This window comes from Amphiura filiformis, chromosome 14 (genome assembly GCF_039555335.1).
Source record: "Amphiura filiformis chromosome 14, Afil_fr2py, whole genome shotgun sequence".
NCBI classification, from domain to species: Eukaryota; Metazoa; Echinodermata; class Ophiuroidea; order Amphilepidida; family Amphiuridae; genus Amphiura; species Amphiura filiformis.
In genome coordinates this window covers 48,685,150-48,704,926 of record NC_092641.1, presented here as the reverse complement: position 1 = coordinate 48,704,926, position 19,777 = coordinate 48,685,150, and the positions used below count along the sequence as shown (strand labels likewise).

The following is a 19,777-nucleotide window of genomic DNA, read 5'->3' as shown; positions in this document are numbered from 1 at the left end:
TGGCGACATGTGCGCTGGTAGTAAATTCCAATTTTCTTTGCGTTGCCGTAGTTGTTCGGCTCAAAAATAAAAAGGGATATATCATGACAGCAAAAGCTAACATTTTATGGCAAAGAAATGCTAATCTATTTTGCTTGAAAATGTTAATGTTATAATATGGCTTTAACTGACTGTCAATAATTGAGTTATCTCCCATTTTCTTGTCAATGGCTGGCCAAATTATATAAGGGCTCATGAAAATAAAGAATACATAGTCAGTGGTACAATTTTGTTATAAAATATCCCTGTAGGGTTTTAGGGCAAAATGTCTAACAAATCGAAAATCAGCATTTATAATTTACCTCTTTTGCTTGTCATGACAGGTTATTCGTTTTCAGGTATAAAAAAGGCATTAACGAATAATTATGGAAAATTGTGTAAAGTCTCCCCCACCCCCGTCGGGGGCGTAGTCACTTTTTTGATATGTTATAGTACACTTTCATTACGTTTTTGATCACCTCTTGAAATTTGCAAACCGCGACGCAAGCAGTTTTTTGTGTGGTAGTAGTTGTAAATTAAATGTAGTAAATGAATGAAAATCACTAACAATACAATGTTGACCTTCTGCCTAATAATTGATATTTTATGCATTGCAGAGATATTACGTGTGGATGTATAACACCGTATTATTATTACCATGGGAACTAAAATGTGTGAAAAGATCAATTTCTACAGTCTAATTTAATTAAGTTAGAATTGTCCGCAGTGAAAAATTGACCATGCGTGGGAGAAAATAATGTGCATGTAAAAAGGATCACTTCCAATGGAGCAAACGGCGCACCAAATAACATTTCATCCATCGTTAGATTTGAGCTGTAAATGCAAGTATCATTTGTGCTGATAACCAATCCGAAATGACATTAAGACGATTTTGAGTTACTTTATACAATAAATATTCTGTGAAAGTATTCAAGTGGCTGCAGAAATCTTTAAGGAATAACAAAAATAATTAGCCACCTCATCAACATGGCGCATTCAATGCCAATGTTATCCATTGACGAAGACATTCCCGATGGACCACTATTACCTGAAAATTTAACCAACAGTGATGATATTATTGTCACTGAGACATATTACGCAACAACCAGGTGGGATGACGCAACGTGGATATTAACAAGTGCCTTTATCATATTTACCATGCAATCGGGGTTTGGACTCCTAGAATCAGGTAGTGTGTCCCAGAAAAATGAGGTCAACATTATGGTCAAAAATGCCGTGGATGTTCTTTTTGGTGGTTTATCCTATTGGATGGTCGGATATGGACTCAGTTTTGGTATGGATAAAGGGACCAATGGATTTATAGGCGTAGGTGACTTCTTACTTGACGAAACCGATGGAGATGATACCTTAGGACACAGTTTCGCGCATTTTTTCTTCCATGCTTCATTTGCAACGACTGCGACAACGATAGTATCGGGAGCAATGGCGGAACGAACTAGACTGGAAGCCTATATTGTGTTTTCTTTTGTTAATACTTTTATATACGTATTCCCCGCGCATTGGATGTGGGCAAGCAATGGTTGGTTGAAGCAGCTAGGTGCTTTGGATATAGCAGGATCAGGATCAGTACATCTTGTAGGAGGGGTGACTGGATTGGTTGCTACGTTGATAATGAAACCAAGGGCGGGACGATTCAGGGATGGAATTAATGAAATACCAGCAATGGGATCACCCACCAATGCTATTTTTGGAATGTTTATGCTGTGGTAAGTTAGTCCAGATCTCATTATTGATTACTTAGTCGTAAGCGCGTGGGGGTTCGTGTGTATCCCGCGTACGATGTGTAGGGGGCGCACTGTGTGTAAATACTATAGACCTAAGCAACTGCAATCCCCCAGGGGGGTCACTCCCATTGCGGCCTGTACACCATCCGCGATAATCAACTTTTGAAAAGCACCCTAAACAAGGATTTAACCCTTGGCTAAAACGATACCCTAAACACGGATTTTCTTCCACCTTGCATCAAATTTCCCCGGCAAATTTCATACCCTAAATTTCATTTCCGCGTATTAGCAATTGCAATTTTGCTACCCTTTTTTCCAATATTTCATGTTTTTGACACCCTAAACACGTTACGCGCGTATCGTGCCTACCTACAAAAAACTACCCTTTTACGCGTTTTCATTATCGCGGATGGTGTACAGAGCCACAATGGGAGTGAGCCCCCGGGTGCAATCCAGACAAAATGGTACCGAAATGATCAATACTCCAAAACGTGAGGGTATTGTATGACACCCGGGTATTGGAAAGTACAGTGCACGTTGTGTGTTTTAACTTTAGATTCCAACTGTGGACGTCACTGCAACCGGGGATCGTCACCGTTTAACTGAACCTGAGATACACGATTGAATGAGAGTGCGTCCTCTATATTAGTCCCCGGTTATGGCGGTTGATAGGTTTAAATCCAATCCCAAAAAAGGTGCGTATAATTTGTGTAAACGGGTCAACGTCGGTTTGGCGCAGAAAATCAGATCCGCGTTTGGATACAGGGTACCCGTCTGGCGACAAATACCTGCGTATCGGGGAGTGGAAAGGTGTTTATGAGGAAGGGAGTCAGCTCTTTTAATGCCAAATTTTCTATTTCTTTCCAGGTGGGGTTGGCTTGGATTCAATTGTGGAAGTACGTACGGGATCACAAATAACAAGTGGATTCTAGCAGCAAGGTGAATGACAGGCATCAGTAGCGTAACCAAGCACTCCAGCATGTTTTATGCATTGCTGATAATAGCAGCATGTTGGTGTATTAATAATTCTTATTAAACATGGGCTTGTAAACGCGTTGTATATTAATCATACGCAACGCCTCCAATGTTTTTACGTGTAAAGTACAGAAATAAAGGCGTTGAATTTTTTATAGTGTTATTTACTCTTTTTTTTTCAATTTTTAAAGCTGTATTTAGGCATTGAACACATTCTTACCTTCAGATTGTAAACTTGTTTAGAAACTAAACAATATGTATCAAATTCCTAGACATCAATGTTCAATGGCTTAACATTATCCATAAATCTCTATGTAGAGTATTCACAAAGTGAAGGATACAAGTGTTTAAAATACTAAACAATGTTTATGAATTCGTCAAAGTTTGCCATCCTTGAAAGTTACTTTGCAGCCCTTACCCTCTCCAACCCCCCAATAGTCCTGCCTGAATCGCACTAAATATTAATTGTAAAGGGCATTATGAGATTTTAAAAACATTGCGCCCTCAATGTTGGTCAAGATCCAGTTTTTTACGGTACGCAATGTTTCAAACTAATCAGCATCTGAATTTTGAAATAGTTTAACTCTGCGTCTTTCTTGTAAAAAATGCTGTAATAAAGTTATTTCAGTTATTTCAATTTTATACGTCTCTATATTACAGTTCTGCAGGCTCTATCAAAATAATGCAATGAAATCTGAAAGTTCCCTTATTGAGCTCATGTTCATTTATTTAAAGAATGCATTTAGTGTATTTTATGTTGTAACCTAGCTACATAGATCACTTATATAAACTTAAGTGGTACAGTGGTAACTGATGATTACATTGATATATAATGATTGTCCTTAAATGTGAAACAGTGGAACGATAACAAATTCAACATTGCTTGTTTAAACCATTGTTAGTCAAGAATAAAACTGAACCTTTATTACTGTCATTTTGAGAAAAAGTATGTGAATGTGTGCACCTGCATTTAAATCGCTGAAAGTTGTTATGTTATTTATTTTTATTAGGCAATAGAAGCAAATTAGTTCGATCGTTCGATCGACCATCGATGCTTGGTCGATCCTCATTATTTATGAAATTAATCAATTGAACATTATTAAATCTGATAACATATAAAATTCGCCTGTATAAAAGTAAATAAATATACTATTAATTCTGTTTAATTAGTATAGTCGTTAGTTCAATAATAACAAGCATCGAAGCAGCATCGCAGGTCGATCCAAAGATCGAATAATTTTGTTTCTGGTGTCTTAAGATCCTCAATATATACATTATGCAATACAGATTTCATAATGTAACTCTATAAATTCTTATGCAGATCTGCTGTTACTACAATTACGTCATCAGTTGGTGGAGGAATTGCTGGAATTACATTGAGGTAATAATATTGATAAAAAATGATAAGCACATGATAAACACATTGATTAAAATATTGATTGTGATTGGGAGGTCAGTCCTTATATGAAATCTGTATTTATTCAGAAAGCTAAAAAGCAGACAGTGTTTTGGTAGAATCATCTGATAACTACTTGCCGATTGGCCAAAATGAATAGTGTGTCCAATTTTGAACCAATAAAGGACGATATTAATAAGATCATCTGCAAATGCAAGATTTGACCATAAATATTTTAAAGCCTGGTAGTCATAATTGGCAATTGGAATGAGCATTTCAAGTTTTCAACCAATCAGAAATGCTGTTAGATAGCCAGTAGTTTCCAGGGGGTTACACACGAAATGGTTTGGTAGTGAATGAAGATGAAGATGAAAAATTCAACAGTGAAAATAAAAGAGTTAAAATCGGGAAGGCAGTAAATGATAAGGTTACATCAACTGTCAGCAAATATTGGCACAAAATATTTTATTCATCATATACCTTTTAAGAATAATATTAATTGTTAAAACAATAAAATCAAGTAGCATTATTCTGTGAAATTCTTAGCATTACATTGTTTCATTACATTACATGTAATATCTACATGTACACTACAGCGCTGCACAGGCGTGGTAGAAGATGGAGACTACCAAACCAGCAACTTAATAATACATTAAGTGCGTTTTCAGTGTCCGTAGATGGTTGGTGCTTCACGATATAATCAACAAGCAAAAGCAATAAAATTTGGTTTGTCATCCGTAGATTCCTACGTACAAATAATTGACCTCAAATCTACTATGTTTATGTTATATTTCAGTTATTTAACAAAGCAAAGAAAGGTTGACGTGACATACATGATTAATGGCGTTCTTGGAGCACTAGTTTCTATATGTGGTATGGTTAATTTAATCGATGAATTCTAATTTGCAGAACAAAGACATATATTTTTAAATAAATGTTGAGCCATTGATTCATAGCTATAATGTGTTCTGAGAAATTGTAATATTGATTGTTTTCATAAGTAGATTCTAATCAAAAATATATTGATTTCTCTAAATTAAAACGTACTCCATGTGAATTTTATTGCTGCATACGTTGCTATGCAACATTCCATAGTAATTTGCCTTTGAGATGATGAGAAAATTATTTTTATTATGCATTAGATAATGTTTTTCGATGTAAAAACGCAATGTCTGCTTGTCGCAATTTACTTGAAGACACTGCTACGCTTTATTCACATTGCATTTGAGAAATGGCAAAAGTAAAGGGCTTGTTCAGACGTTAATGGAGTGCGTTTTCATATAGTTTAAGCCAAATAAAATTAATTTTTGGTTTAATTCCAGAGCATTTTCATAAATTGGTGAGGAAGGGAGTTTTTATTGGCTTTTTTTTTTTCTGCAATGTAAAATGTTGGCTTTATTGCTTGTTAGGAGTTTTCGGTCTTTTTCATCATTGTTTGAGTTTTTTCTTTTTTCCCGAGTGTGAGATTCTGAGAGCTAAACCCTAGGCTATAGTAAGTGATTCTTGTTCTCTAATTAACTTATTTATCTGTATACAATTTTCCTAAAGCATTCCACGCAAAAGCCAATGCATGGTATCAGCTTATTATGTGGCCCGAAGCAACCCGTACAGGAATCATTGTACACTTGCCTGCGCACAATTAAAAGAGCGGGGTATTTGATTTGCATTTTGACATGCATGGGTAAATTCTCGCAGTCACAAACAGTCGCCCTTTATAATCGATTAACCTGCCGGCCTATTCAGACGACGTAATTCTTGGAACTCACGCTAGCTCCGCTGCGTGATACAACTCCCTGTGTCATTTTTAAAATTGCACGAATTTCCAAACAACGGTTCCTATGCTCACGATGATTAAACTTTTGATTTCAAATTTGGTATCAACCTTCGAAGAAAAGTGTATAAAAATTTATTATATAAATTATTTTGCCATAACCTCATCAGACTCTGATTAAATGGGAATGGAACTAGCGGCGACTTTTTAATTTGGCTGTGTTTACATAAACGCAGGTATTGAACGCATGCATCACGCATGGCATATCGCAATCTATCTATTTTATTATGATTTCATTTCAGCTCTATGTGCCATAGCCCGTCCATGGGAAGGCCTGGTGATTGGTATAATCGGTGGATTATTGGCATGTGGTGGGAGTTGCCTGACAGAGAAGTTACGCATAGACGATCCTGTAGGGGTCGTTCCTGTACACGGAGTTTGTGGCATGTGGGGTATGCTTACTGTTGGATTGTTCGGAGCTGTGGATGAGCTGGAAGAATTTGAACTATACAACGGTAAATAAGACAATAATAATTATCAATCATTTAAAGGGGCATTTTGTGATCCACAGCCTCATCTAACCACTTTTCTCAAAAAAAGTTGAGATTTTTATACCACTGTCTACTTCCAACGCATTTTACAGATTTGTAATACAATCGCCCGTTTTTGAATAATGGCCATTATTTAAAGGGGGTTAGTTACTATTTTTGAGATGTTTATTCAAAAATTGTATGCTTCTATTGTTATGGTAGTTAATTCTGTTACATTATCACTTCTACGGCGAATACGGCTTGTTTTAACCTGGCCATTTCATGATTCTTTCTAACTTTAACATGATACCTTTGATTTCAATCAAATCAGGTTTATTCGCCGGCGGAGGCTTCAAACTTCTTGGCATTCAAGCACTAGCAGTGGTATGCATAGCATCATGGACAGCTTTTTGGTCTTTTATTTGTTTCAACTTGCTAAACATCACAATCGGACTTCGTGTACCACTTCATGAAGAAATTCTCGGTGCTGATATTGTTGAACATTCGCTAAATGGGACATTTGATCGAAAAACTGGGGAATGGAAAGACTTCAATGGCAAACTATTGATGATAGTCAAAAAGAATCAACCACTAAAGTATTATGACACAGTTTTAGAACTACTTGCCAATTTGTATCGCGGAAGCAGCAATACAGATGACGCAACTGTTTTACGAAAATCGGCTTTTGGGTTTTCTCGGGTTCCAGATATAGAAGGGGATAAGTTAATGATAGAAACTATAATGGAACTTGAAGCTAAAGAAGAAAGGAGACGAACGAGTACATATTCTTCTGAAGAAAATGGACGAAAATCACATAGGAGATTGTTTGGGAGGAAGAAAAAACAATACACAGTTAATGATGTAAAGAACTCGGTATCTGCCCGAGAAAACTTTGGTATGACGCTTCATGATGACAATGATGCGGAAACGACAGGAGTTTACAGTATTAGAGATGCCAGAAATAATAGAGGCGTAGGTTCGAGTCCTATTGACGGCTAAATTTTAAAACGGTCATATGCGATAAAGTGATCTTTAATCAGCCCCTTTTATTTCGAAATATACCCAGCTAACACACTACGTTTTAACGACGTTCGCTAACGCTGGACTTTACGCTGTCATTTACGTTGTAAACACGTAAATCTGTGAACTCGTATTCGAGTCGTGACAACGTTATTTTCGACGTTGATTTTTGGGCGTTGGTATAACGTCATTATGACGTTGTAATGACGTTGTTTCGACGTTGATGCAATGTTTGACCAGACCGGGCGACAACGTTTGAATAATACGTTCAGAAAACGTTACACAAAATGAAACCACATGGAATAGTTTGGATGTTGACACCATGGAATGTAAATTCTTCCATTCCAAGGAGATGGTTGTCCAGCCAAAATTTCTCCATCGTGTCGTCTGCCTTTAGGCGTGAAACTCAGAGTAACGACTTCTATTCCTGAAGTTCTAAACTTTGAATTTTTATACGCTCTCCCTTTTTGGGATTGAGCATCATTGTTGCTGGATGTTAATATAATGTCATAATCACGTTGTCTCGACGTATAAAGCACGTGGTTAAAACGTGGTTTAAAAGTCATGAACTGACACAGATACAACGTCATCTACGGACGTCGTTAGTACAAAAACTTATGACGTTGTTTCGACTTATAAAGCACGTTATTACAACGCCGTATAAGTATCATGTTAGTTTCGGACGTTGATATAACGTCATAGTGACGTTGTTTCGACGTTCACAACTTGATTTTATTCTTGGTGGTACTTGGAGCTGGTGGCAGGAAGGAAAAACATACAATGGATCCACCAGCTCCCCCAACACATCTTACATTACTAATGTTTTACATGTATGTTTAACAATTTACCACAAACAACATAGAACATTGAATGGTATACAATGAATGAATTATTTTTAAATTTATACATTAAAAATTAAAAGGGTTTAAGGGTTGCATGACAATGTTTACCCAGCCTTCCCAAAGTTTATTGAAATTTTGCGTTTTTAGAAGCCACACATATTAGCGTATTATAATAATACTTCAATTCTTGTTTAAAAATGATTAAATCGGGTTTCCTTTCGTTAATTTTTATTTGTATAATTTCCCGCAACTGTTAGTTTACTGACCAGTGTTTAGAGTAGACTATTGAAGTAATCCTGTGTATAATTTTGGTTCATTTTTATGGACAGGATTTTAAGATATGACCTTGTGAAAAATTATAAGTTTATTTTTGAGGCCAATTTATATATAATACTTCTCCAGTGAAATCCATACTCATACACCACTAGTCTTTCTCGTAGTGAAATTGCCCGTCGTGCATATTACATAAACCCAGATTTGTACTAATTTAAGTATACAATTGATAGATTTTCCACATCCGATCTTTTTACCGACTATAGTCCCTCTGATTGTTGACTGAACAAAATGGCAGATTATATAGACTAGCCTAAAGGTGGGTCTCTTGATCTTGGATTGGGTAGGGAGCAGAATGATCTGCGGCTGGGGTTCCGAACACATCCAAAACTACAACAAATTAGACGAAAAACAGACCCCAAAATATACTAATTTTCGGTTATTTCTGTTACAGTAAATTTCCGTAAATTTGTCCAAATCTGGAAATAAATTTCAAAATTTATTTTTATTTTTTTTTAATTGGAGAAAGTTATACCAAAAAGCATAAAAATAAACCTTAAATCTGCGGTACCCACCTTTTTGCTAAGAACCTTCTATACAGGGTGTATCAAAATAAAGTATACAGTTTGAAAAATGCCACTAGACTAAAAAGTATGATGTATTTAGTCAAAATGCTATAGTTGATAGCTGCAAAAAACATCTTGTCCTCCCACAACTGTAACATCACTGGCGTGTGACCATTAATAAGGACTCAGTGGCTAGTTTTGTGAGCCGATTCAATTGCGCAAATTCAATTAAAATCAAAGCAACATGAAAGCTTATGTTTAACCACTTTCTTTACAGTAATTGACAGTCTTAATCTTCCGCATGGCCACCATGCCGTTGTATGCAAATACTAGCTCTCTTCATCATGGCATTCATGCCAAGTCTTATGAGAGGTCTGTCCTGCCAGGGGATGTCAACTTGTGCAGTTATGTGTCTTTGGAGTTCATCAAGGTCTGTAGGAGGACTTGTGGAAACCTTTGATATCAGATAGCCATACAAGATCAAATCCAGAGGTGTAGGGGTGTTAGGAGATCTTAGGGACCATTCCACTTGGTACTTTAAAGCAATCACATGATTGCAGACATTTTAACCAACAGTTGCAACAGTTAATTGCCAAACAATTGTGCAAGGTGTTCTATCACTTACTGCAAAGAAAGTGGTGAAACTGTGATTTTCATGTTATTATAATTGACTTAGCGCAACTGCATTTTACACGTCTCACAAAAATAACCACTGAGTCCGTATTAATGGTCACACGCCAGTGATTTTACATTTGTGGGAGGACATGTATACCTCATGTTTTTAATCTACTGGCATTTTTCAAACTGTATACTTTATTTTGATACACCCTGTATTATATAAAACTATATATCGACTACTCAGTGCCAGAAGTGCAATAGCGGCCATGTGTAGATGAGTACTATATGCCGTGTGGAAATTGCCAAATGATCATCAGGCAACTATATCAGTCCTATAGAAGTCACGGAGATGTTCCATGCCTCATATTCCGACATTTTAAAAAAGTCATTTTAAAAAACAGAAACCGAAAAAGGAAGCAAAAAAAAAAAAAAACACCAAAAAGAAAACTCCTTATGTAGCTCAAAGTAAATATCTTTGTTTTGTCTTAATATCATCTTTTCCACCAATCAAAAGCGTCCAAATTCGTGTCCGCCATCACTACTTGGCGCTATAAGTTATCTATAATAAACAATTGAGAAAAAGTACAATGTCGTCAAACTTTAAAGAACTTCTCGTTTTGAATACATTCGTGATATAAGAACAATGAGTAACTAACAATTACACGATAGGTTATATTCGTCATATTATATTAAGTTGGTCCGACAACAAAGGTTTGTAAATGCAAATAATGTAGTAATAGGTTGATTAATACTCATAATGTGCAAATAACATTAACATGTACAACTCGTTGTTGCTTAGCAACTTGGTTGCCAGTTGGTTTATTCAGGAGATCGTCAAATACGTGAGTTAGGTTGTATTGCCCCTCGTCTCTGTTCATGGTGGTGCAAGAATTGCAATGAAACTTATGTCGGTGAGACGGGGAGGAAATTTGGTAAGCGACTTGAAGAACATAGGGCAGAGGCAGATAAGGCGTGTGTTAACGTTCGTACGAGAGCAAACAGAAAAGCATCTCAATCAGCTACCAATAAATCGGCCATCACAGATCATGTTCTCGAGAAAGACCACATCATTGACTGGGAGGAGGCTAAGATTTTAGGCAAAGAGGCAGACAGATACAAACGATGGATCAAAGAGGCAGTGAAAATCAGACAACAGGGCACCACCATGAACAGAGACGAGGGGCAATACAACCTAACTCACGTATTTGACGATCTCCTGAAGAAAATAACATTAACATGTAATAATATGTGAAATACAATAGCACACAGGTCGTCTACTTATTCTGTTACTTTCATTGAAATAGATTCATTTTGCCGTGACATTGATTAATGAAAATGAACGAGAACTGGATGTGCGTAATTTGCAGCGAAAAGGCCTCATAACAAATAAAAAGATGAAATATTTCAATCGGTCGACTTAAGAATTCACTTCAGTAAATACCCAATGTATAAAATTGTTTTTGTTTGTTTGTTTGTTTGTTTGTTTGTTTGTTTTTTGTTTTTGCACTTGTTTCAGATCAAAAATTGCCTAATTTCAGTATTACAATTTAACCTTATTTTCGCGCGCATTTGTTTCGGTCCTGGGTACCAGTAAATTCATGGAGCTGCAATCCTGGCGAAAAAGGTTGCCACACCAAAGCATTAATTAGCCAACATCCTTCCCCGCGCCCATTGCCACGAATAATGATGGCATTGTATTTTGGAATTTTGATTCATGCACTTTCCCACGGTGGACAAAATTTAGATAAAAAATTATCTCAATTTCTCTGTTTGTGTCTACCGTTAAGAAAAACTGAGAAAAACCAGTTATGTTCTATTGTCCACCGTCGTACATGTAAGATCATCAACCTTGAAATGGCAGACATGTCGGCGGATCTACCATTTCTGAAAAATGTGCAATTGCATAATTTCTAATTAACATTACATTAGAAATGGATAGCTTTTCCTACACTTCTTCGTAGCTCAGCGGTAAAGGCGCTGGCTTGTAAACTATAGGCTATTGGAGCCACGGGTTCGAATCCTTTTGTTGGCTTTGTTACGATTATTATTTTACCTCTCCTGATCCTTTGTATTATTGTATGCATAATATTAAACTTCGCGCTACTTCGTCATCATTCAAAATTAATAATGATTAATAGTATAGTCATTCCGTGACCATTCTCTGGCTAGTAAGGTTTGACGTTTGATTTGACTTCTATGAACTATTTAGAAAAAAATTAGCCTCGCGAAAATCCCGGCATTTTTCGCTAGAGGCCAAAATGCAAAATGGCCGCCGCCACCATTTTGAAAAATTAGACACTTTTTCGGGTATGTCGAACACAAGGATTCCGATTCTGACATTAGTTTGACATTATGGCATCATTTTCACCCAGAAATCTAAGATGGTGGCCGGCACCATCTTGAAAATTTTAGGACCTAAAATCGTGTACAAAGACACTTTTTTTGGATAAGTCGACCACAAGGATTTCAAATCTGACATTACTTTGACATTACGACCTCATTTTTACCCAGAAATCCAAAAGTGTCTTTGTACATGATTATAGGTGCTTTGGCTCAAAACTTAATTTTTCAAACTGGCGGCGGCGGCCATTTTGGATTTCGGCCTCTAGCCAAAAATGCCGGGATTTTTGCGAGGGACATGGGGCTAAATTTTTTCTAAATTGTTCATAGAAATCAAATCAATCGTCAAACCTTACTAGCCAGAGAATGGTCACGGAATGGAGGTTTTTGACTATACTATAAATTGTCCGTGTAATCTTTTCAGCAGACAGCATGTAATGATGGCGATTGAGAAGTCTTTTCACATTATTTTGGCATCTAAATTATTAACAGTACACATAGAAAAATGGGGGTGGAGGTGGGAAGGGAGAGGGTAATATATGCATTTGCAACTAATATACAAATATAATGCAGAACTACATACTCAGCTCTGGCGATTGCACGTGCTTGTGAAGCAACGAATTTCCGCCAGGGACTTTTATATAAGACTTAAGTTATATAATTAAGACTCATTGCGAAAACCATGACAATCACAGACTAAAGTTTATATTCTTGAGGATGTGATAAAAAGAACAAAAGGTCCATTAGGAGCAATATCCACTTTTTACATTTCTTCGCAAACCCAGGTCTACGTTTTAGAATATCAACACGCCAAAATGTCATTAATTAACACTCAGTCAATAGTTTTCCCTATGATTTGAATGCAAACAATTAAATTGCCCACGCAGAACATTATATTGGGCTTTAAAAGGTTTGTTTAAAGAAAGATGTTCGGTTGAAATTTAGATATGTCAGACAATGCTGGTAATGATGAATTTTTGCTATAAATTGTAAACTGCTCACCCGATAGAGAGGATACATCATGAATGAAGGCTAAGAGTAGTTTTGAAAAACTTACTTGGTTTATTTAAAGGTAAACATCATTTTCCGACCGGGAAACGCCTACGTTGAGTCTCACTTAGTTGGGCGTCTCGTGCAGCGATATCGGAGGCATCCTTCTTGATCTCAGCATTGTTGTTACGACGGGACATGCCATCCGTCTGTCCTGCCAAGGGGATAGCATTAACTGCACAGATCAGAGATGGATTCATGACCATCAAGATCATCGCGCAGAGGATGACGGTTTTACACTGCATCGTCATGAGATTTGTAAAACTGTAAGATAAAATTCATGAAAGATTTCACAATTCCTGAATGTGTGATTTTAATAAAACTCGAGGGAGATCCAACAACCTCGTCTCCGCTGGCTGATCCTTTAGATTTTACGTTTGCTTACGAGCAGTGACTTTTTTCTCCTAAAATAGTCCCTGCACAAAGTGGCGTATGGATACGCCACTATGTGATGATGCATTTTTCCCTATGTTTACGGCATTTTTCCGTTTCGCATACTGACGTTTTAGTTTGGAATCCTTTTTTGCCCATTTAAAAGCTAAAATATGAAGTAAATATAGTAAAGTAAGGTGCTTTGAACACTTGGAAACAGTTGTCATACAATGAATTCGAAATTATTGCAACAACACAACAACCAACAACACAAGCTTGTAAACTTTTCCATTTTCTTTACGATACGGCACTATGTGATGAGCCCGACGTATTGTCATATATGTAAGAAGTTTCGCGCACAGTTTGTTCAACACGATTCATAAGAGCAGATTTAGCCGGACGTGAATTTGCGAGGGGAAGACTTAAATCAAATGCATTAATCAAATGTAGGGTATGAGACTCCACAACATATGCTGATGGATTGCTCGTAACCTCCGTTCTGCTACAAAGGGACTTTGTCAGGATGGGTTTTTTTAAAGCTCTAGGCCTACCAGTGGTTCCAGAGAAAGTGTTGAAAACTTGTAGGGAAAAATCATAGGCGGCAGAAGCGGACCCGCTGAACGTTAAAACAGGTACAATTTCACAATTTTGCGCGTTTCGGGCATGCTGGTCCACCAAAATATACCAAATTTATCTTTGGGCAAAAATGACAAATTTTGAACCAGCACGTGTAAATGCATTAGTGAAAACCGGCACAAAATATGCTCAACCACTTTTTAAAGGTGAAGGAAAAGTATTAATAAAACTGTCATTAGGTGAATAATGGGCTCGACCGACGCATGTTTTGCGTTTTGAGAATTTTTTTTAGCTGTACGAAATTTTTGGCCGAATTTTATTGGTTTTGACTGATTTTTTTTAAAATCCAGAATTAGTTTCTTTGCAAATATATTTTTAAAAGATATTATTAAAAGATTTTTAAACCTTTCTCTGATTTGTTAGGGTCGTTTTATTTCTTCTAGACGGACTGATCGTACACACGAAACACGAAGAACTGGTTTTTGTTTTCGTATGAAGAAAATAGAAACGGAAGAAAACGGGCGGGCGCGGTGTTGATAAATCATGAGGTTCCATTCAATAGCATGTAGCTACAGGCGTCCGTTCGAGTCAAACTCCCCATACATCGTAAACATTTACCAACAATTTATATTTTTATCCTTTATTGTGCCGTGTGCAGGGTATGTTAGCGCAATGTACAATTTTTTTTCTTGATTTTTTTCCTCGAATATCTGATTGAGCGAATCACCGAGCCTTTAACCACATGAGAACTACCTGCCGATTGGCCAAAATGAATATATTGTCCAATATTGAACCAATCAAGAAGGGTTTTAATAAGATCATCTGCAAATACAAGTTTGACCATAAATAGTTTAAAGCCTAGTCATAATTTGCAATTGAAATAAGGATTTCAAATTATCAACCAATCAGAAATGCTGTTAGATGACCAGTAGTGTCCAGGGGGTTAACTACTGCACTTTGAAAGTTGTTTTAAAAAGGTTACATAAACAAGCTCTATATAAAACATGAAACGTTTTAAGATTAATTCGTTTGAGATTTTAAACATTTCGATCTGAACAACATGCTTTTAAGCATACATTCGTTTTATAGTGTGGTCGTTGAAGAGGAAAAACAGTGGCTACCCGGAAAAAATTGGTAAAAAGCTGATTTTTGCACCAGACAAGCAGAATATATCATAGAACATCATATCCAAAATCCCCAGAAATCCCCCTTGGGGAATTCGTTTTATCCAAGATGGCCGCCAAAATGGCTGCCGCAACATATAATTAGGTGTATCTTAGCTTCTAAAGCAGATATGATGATGATTTTAGTGTCTTTGAATAGGTTTAAGAGGTCAGAGAATTCAAATTTGTACAAATCTAACACACTGATGTCTTCAATCACACTGAAATCCAAGATGGCCGCCAAAATGGCCACCACAACATATAATTAGCTGTATCTTAGCTTCTAAAGCAGATATGATGATGATTTTAGTGTCTTTGAATAGGTTTAAGAGGTCAGAGAATTCAAATTTGTACAAATCTAACATACTGATGTCTTCAATCACACTGAAATTCAAGATGGCCGCCAAAATCCCACCACCACATATGATTAGATATATCTCCGCTTCTGAAGCAGATATAATGATGATTTTAGTGTCCTTGAATATATTTCAGAGGTCAAAGAATTCAAATTTGTACGTACCTAAAACACAGAAGTCTTCATTCACACTGGAATCCAAGATGGCCGCCAAAATGGCCGCCACCACCACGTGTTATGTTTAGGTATATTTTGGCTTATGAAGCAGATAATGATAATGAATTTAGTGTCTTTGAATAGGTTTTAGGTGACGCAGAAGCCAATTTTGTATTTATCTTCATAAGTATATGTCTTTACTGACACTGCAATCCAATATTGCTCAAATCAAACATGATTAGCTAAATATCTCAGCTTCTGAAGCCAATAATGGTGATTTTAATCTTTGAATAGGTTTTTAAGAGAATGTAGGTTTTAAGGGTCAGAGAACTGTTGCAATTACTTAAAACCCGGGCTTAAAACACTGAAGTGCAAGTCGCAATAGAATCCCAAATAGCTGCCACCACATGTGAATATATATCTCAGCTTCTGAAGCAAAAGTAGCTGTCTTCGTTCTCATCTACAGGTATAATCGCCTCAGCGTTTTGGCAATGTTCTCCTGTGTAATCTTCACAAGCTGTGACACATTTAACTCCATTTTTGCGACAGGATCATCCGTTATTTACACAAGAATTCCTGGAGGAAAGTTTACAATTGTATTGTACAAGCTTAACAAGCTATGTGGTGCTGCATCTAAATTCGTAAGGACCGGTGCTAGTACGATGTCAGAGTGTTTCCAGCCCCATTGCTTTAAATTGGATTCAAGTCACGGTTTGTTAGCTTTCTCCAAAGTATGACCTGTAAAACAACCCGCAGACTGTGAAAATACGCTGCTCTTTCAGTAGGTGAAAGCTTTTGTCGATAGCTGTCGATCAAATGATGCTTTATTTGATGATACCATCGCCATGGATTAAGCGAACCGTAGACCGTTTAAAGAATCTTCTTCTCTGCCACCATATAAGACAACAAATAATCTGATGCCAGCTGTACCAATCTGTTCTAATGTCGCCTCAGGATCGTTCATCTAGGATGATATCTGCTGCAATTCTTTTAGCTTCTTCAACAAACTTGTCTTTCCATGTCCAAATGTTGCAGAGTTGAGTCGCAACCACTCCATGCATGGATAAACAAGAGATTGGATCTCACTACTTCACCAGCTTTGTTAACAAGGTCTTGAACTTTCCAAACCACCAACCCTTTCTTCTCTGAATGGAAGTAGATATCAGCCATAGTCTGGTCTCAGTGGTACATCAAAAGGACAAGTATATCTGTGTCATCTGCTACTACAGGTACTTCTCTTCCTTGTCTTGCAAATTGAAGGGTACATTCCATTCCACTATCAAAGTGTCAGCATCTCCAGTACTATTGTGCACGATCTGACCATTGGTTTTCAAGTATCGACTCAGCAGCGAGATAAACTGACTGTTGTTCTTCTCATTCGAGAGGAAGGTCTGCTGGTCATGGTGAGAACCTTCATAGATTCTGTGAGCTGAATATGATAAGAACAAATGCCAGTTTATCTCGCTGCTGAGTCGATGGATGGTGCACAATAGTACCGGAGATGCTGACACATTGATAGTGGAATGTACCCTTCAAGACTTCTTCAATGTTCAAGACAAGGAAGAGAAGTGCCAATGCGGAACAGAATATGGCTGATATTGGTGGGTTGGAAAGTTCAAGACCTTAACAACGTTGGTGAAGTATTGACATTCCATCTCAGGTCTTGTTTATCCATACCATGCATGGAGTGGTTGTGACTCCACTTCTGCAACATTTGGACAACAAGTTTGTTGCAGAAGATAAGAATTGCACCATATATCATCCTAGATAAGCGATCCTGAGGTGACATTAGAACAGATTGGTACAAATGGCATCAGAGTATTTGTTGTCTTATGTGGTGGCAGAGAAGAAGATTCTTTAAACGGTCTTAATTCATGGCGATGGTATCATCAAATAAAGCATCACTTGATCCACAAAAGCTTCCACCTAGTTAAAAAGAGCAGCATATTTTCACAGTCTGAGTGTTCTTTTGCAGGTCATACTTTGGAGAAAGCTCACAAACAATAACTTGGATCCAAATCAATGGGGTTGGAAACTCTCTGACACCGTACTAGCACCGGTCCTTACGGATGTAGATACAGCACCAAAAGGCTTGCTTAAGTTTGTACGATACAAATGTAAATTATCCTCCAGGAGTCCTTGTGGAAATAACGGATGTTCCTGTCACAAAAAGGGATTTAAATGTGTCACAGCTTGTGGAGATTGCAGAGGAGAAAATTGCCAAAACGCTGAGGCGATTATACTTGCAGATGAAGTCGAAGACAGCTACTTTTGCTTCAGAAACTGAGATATAGAAAGTCATGTGGTGGTAGCTTTTTATTGTTACTGAGCACTTATGTCCGTGTTTTAAGTAATCGCAACATTGAAATCTAAAACCTACATTCTCTTAAAAGCCTATTCAAAGATTAAAATCATCATTATATTGGTTTCAGAAGCTGAGATATACAGTTAAGCATGTTTGATTTTAGCCATATTGAGGATCATCTTGGATTACAGTGTGAGTGAAGAATTGACTTAGTACTTTAGATAAAAGCTGATAAATACAAAATTGACTTCTGCCTAAAACACATTCAAAGACACTAAAATCATTATCATATCTGCTTCATAAGCCAAAATATACCTAAACATAACACGTAGTGGTGGCGGCCATCTTGGATTCCAGTGTGAATGAAGAATTCAGTGTTTTAGATACGTACAAATTGGAATTCTTTGACCTCTGAAATATATTCAAGGACACTAAAATCATCATCATATCTGCTTCAGAAGCGGAGATATATCTAATCATATGTGGTGGTGGCCATTTTGGCGGCCATCTTGGATTTCAGTGTAATTGAAGACACCAGTGTGTTAGATTTGTACAAATTTGAATTCTCTGGCCTCTTAAACCTATTCAAAGACACTAAAATCATCATCATATCTGCTTTAGAAGCTAAGATACAGCTAATTATATGTTGTGGCGGCCATTTTGGCGGCCATCTTGGATTTCAGTGTGATTGAAGACATCAGTGTGTTAGATTTGTACAAATTTGAATTCTCTGACCTCATAAACCTATTCAAAGACACTAAAATCATCATCATATCTTCTTTAGAAGCTAAGATACAGCTAGTTATATGTTGTGGCGGCCATTTTGGCGGCCATCTTGGATAAAACAAATTCCCCAAGGGGGATTTCTGGGGATTTTGGATATGATGTTCTATGATATATTCTGCTTGTCTGGTGCAAAAATCAGCTTTTTACCAATTTTTTCCGGGTCAAAATGTCCAACGACCATACTATTATGCTTCATATTTAAACGTATTGCATGCACTTTTCACAATAATATTCTTTAAATCGCTTCCCGGATTAAATCAATTAGCTTACCGACAATTGATGTTCCAATATTTATGGTTGCAGTCCTGTCTCTCTCTCAGTCTCACGATGTAAGTAATGATGGTTTGATTATAATACATTGACTTATATACTTATGTATGAAATATCATAAAATATCTCGTGATATCGGGCTGTTCCAGTTGAAATGCATACAACTCCTATGGAAGACATGGCATTTAATCTTCCGAGAGTGTGAATTTTAAATGTTACCTGAACGAGTGACTCCGTTTGAAATCTACATGCCTGTGTGGGAGATTAAAGTAATTAAGGTAATGTCATGCATATGGGTGTATGGATTTCAACTGGAATAGCCCAATCCTATTGTAGATAAGTATACCCGAATGTATGCCTCATTTACTACAATATTACCAATGATTACAACTTTACAACCGTAAAGTAATATGATAAAAAAAGATATTTTACATCTTAAAATACTAATTACGGCGTGTCCGTCCTCTGTCCGCGCGCTATCGCGTTCGCGTTCACGCGGTGCACTATCGCGTGCTCGCAGTGCGCTATCGCGGAGTATCAACGGGAGTGTGCGCGGAGTACAGTGCGCGCATCGGAAAAGCATTACAGTGTGACTAACAGGTGCATCTCATCGGACCAATAATTATAGGCCTTATTTTCAACACATATTT

At 37.1% G+C, this 19,777-nt stretch overlaps 1 protein-coding gene and 1 long non-coding RNA gene across 2 annotated transcripts; one reads left to right on the top strand and one right to left on the bottom strand.

The window, feature by feature from the left end:
• The first annotated feature begins 876 nt into the window (after positions 1-876).
• LOC140170225 (putative ammonium transporter 2) lies at positions 877-8,543 on the top strand. Its single transcript, XM_072193560.1, has 6 exons — positions 877-1,745; positions 2,631-2,702; positions 4,060-4,119; positions 4,931-5,007; positions 6,208-6,420; positions 6,767-8,543. The coding sequence occupies exons 1-6, from the start codon at positions 1,006-1,008 to the stop codon at positions 7,432-7,434; spliced, it is 1,830 nt and encodes a 609-aa protein (XP_072049661.1). The 5' UTR covers positions 877-1,005; the 3' UTR covers positions 7,435-8,543.
• Positions 8,544-10,097: 1,554 nt separating this feature from the next.
• On the bottom strand, positions 10,098-19,259 carry LOC140170224 (uncharacterized). Its single transcript, XR_011861503.1, has 3 exons — positions 19,128-19,259; positions 13,152-13,408; positions 10,098-10,313 (listed from the first exon to the last, which is right to left on the bottom strand). It is a non-coding gene; the product is annotated as an uncharacterized lncRNA (long non-coding RNA).
• Between the last annotated feature and the right edge of the window lie 518 nt (positions 19,260-19,777).

Bases quoted from the DNA above. Each gene is read 5' to 3' on its own strand.
- LOC140170225 (XM_072193560.1), top strand. From the start codon at position 1,006: ATGGCGCATTCAATGCCAATGTTATCCATTGACGAAGACATTCCCGAT. The intron at 2,703-4,059 runs GTGAATGACAGG...ATTCTTATGCAG, and splicing joins AAGTGGATTCTAGCAGCAAG to ATCTGCTGTTACTACAATTA. The intron at 4,120-4,930 runs GTAATAATATTG...GTTATATTTCAG, and splicing joins ATTGCTGGAATTACATTGAG to TTATTTAACAAAGCAAAGAA.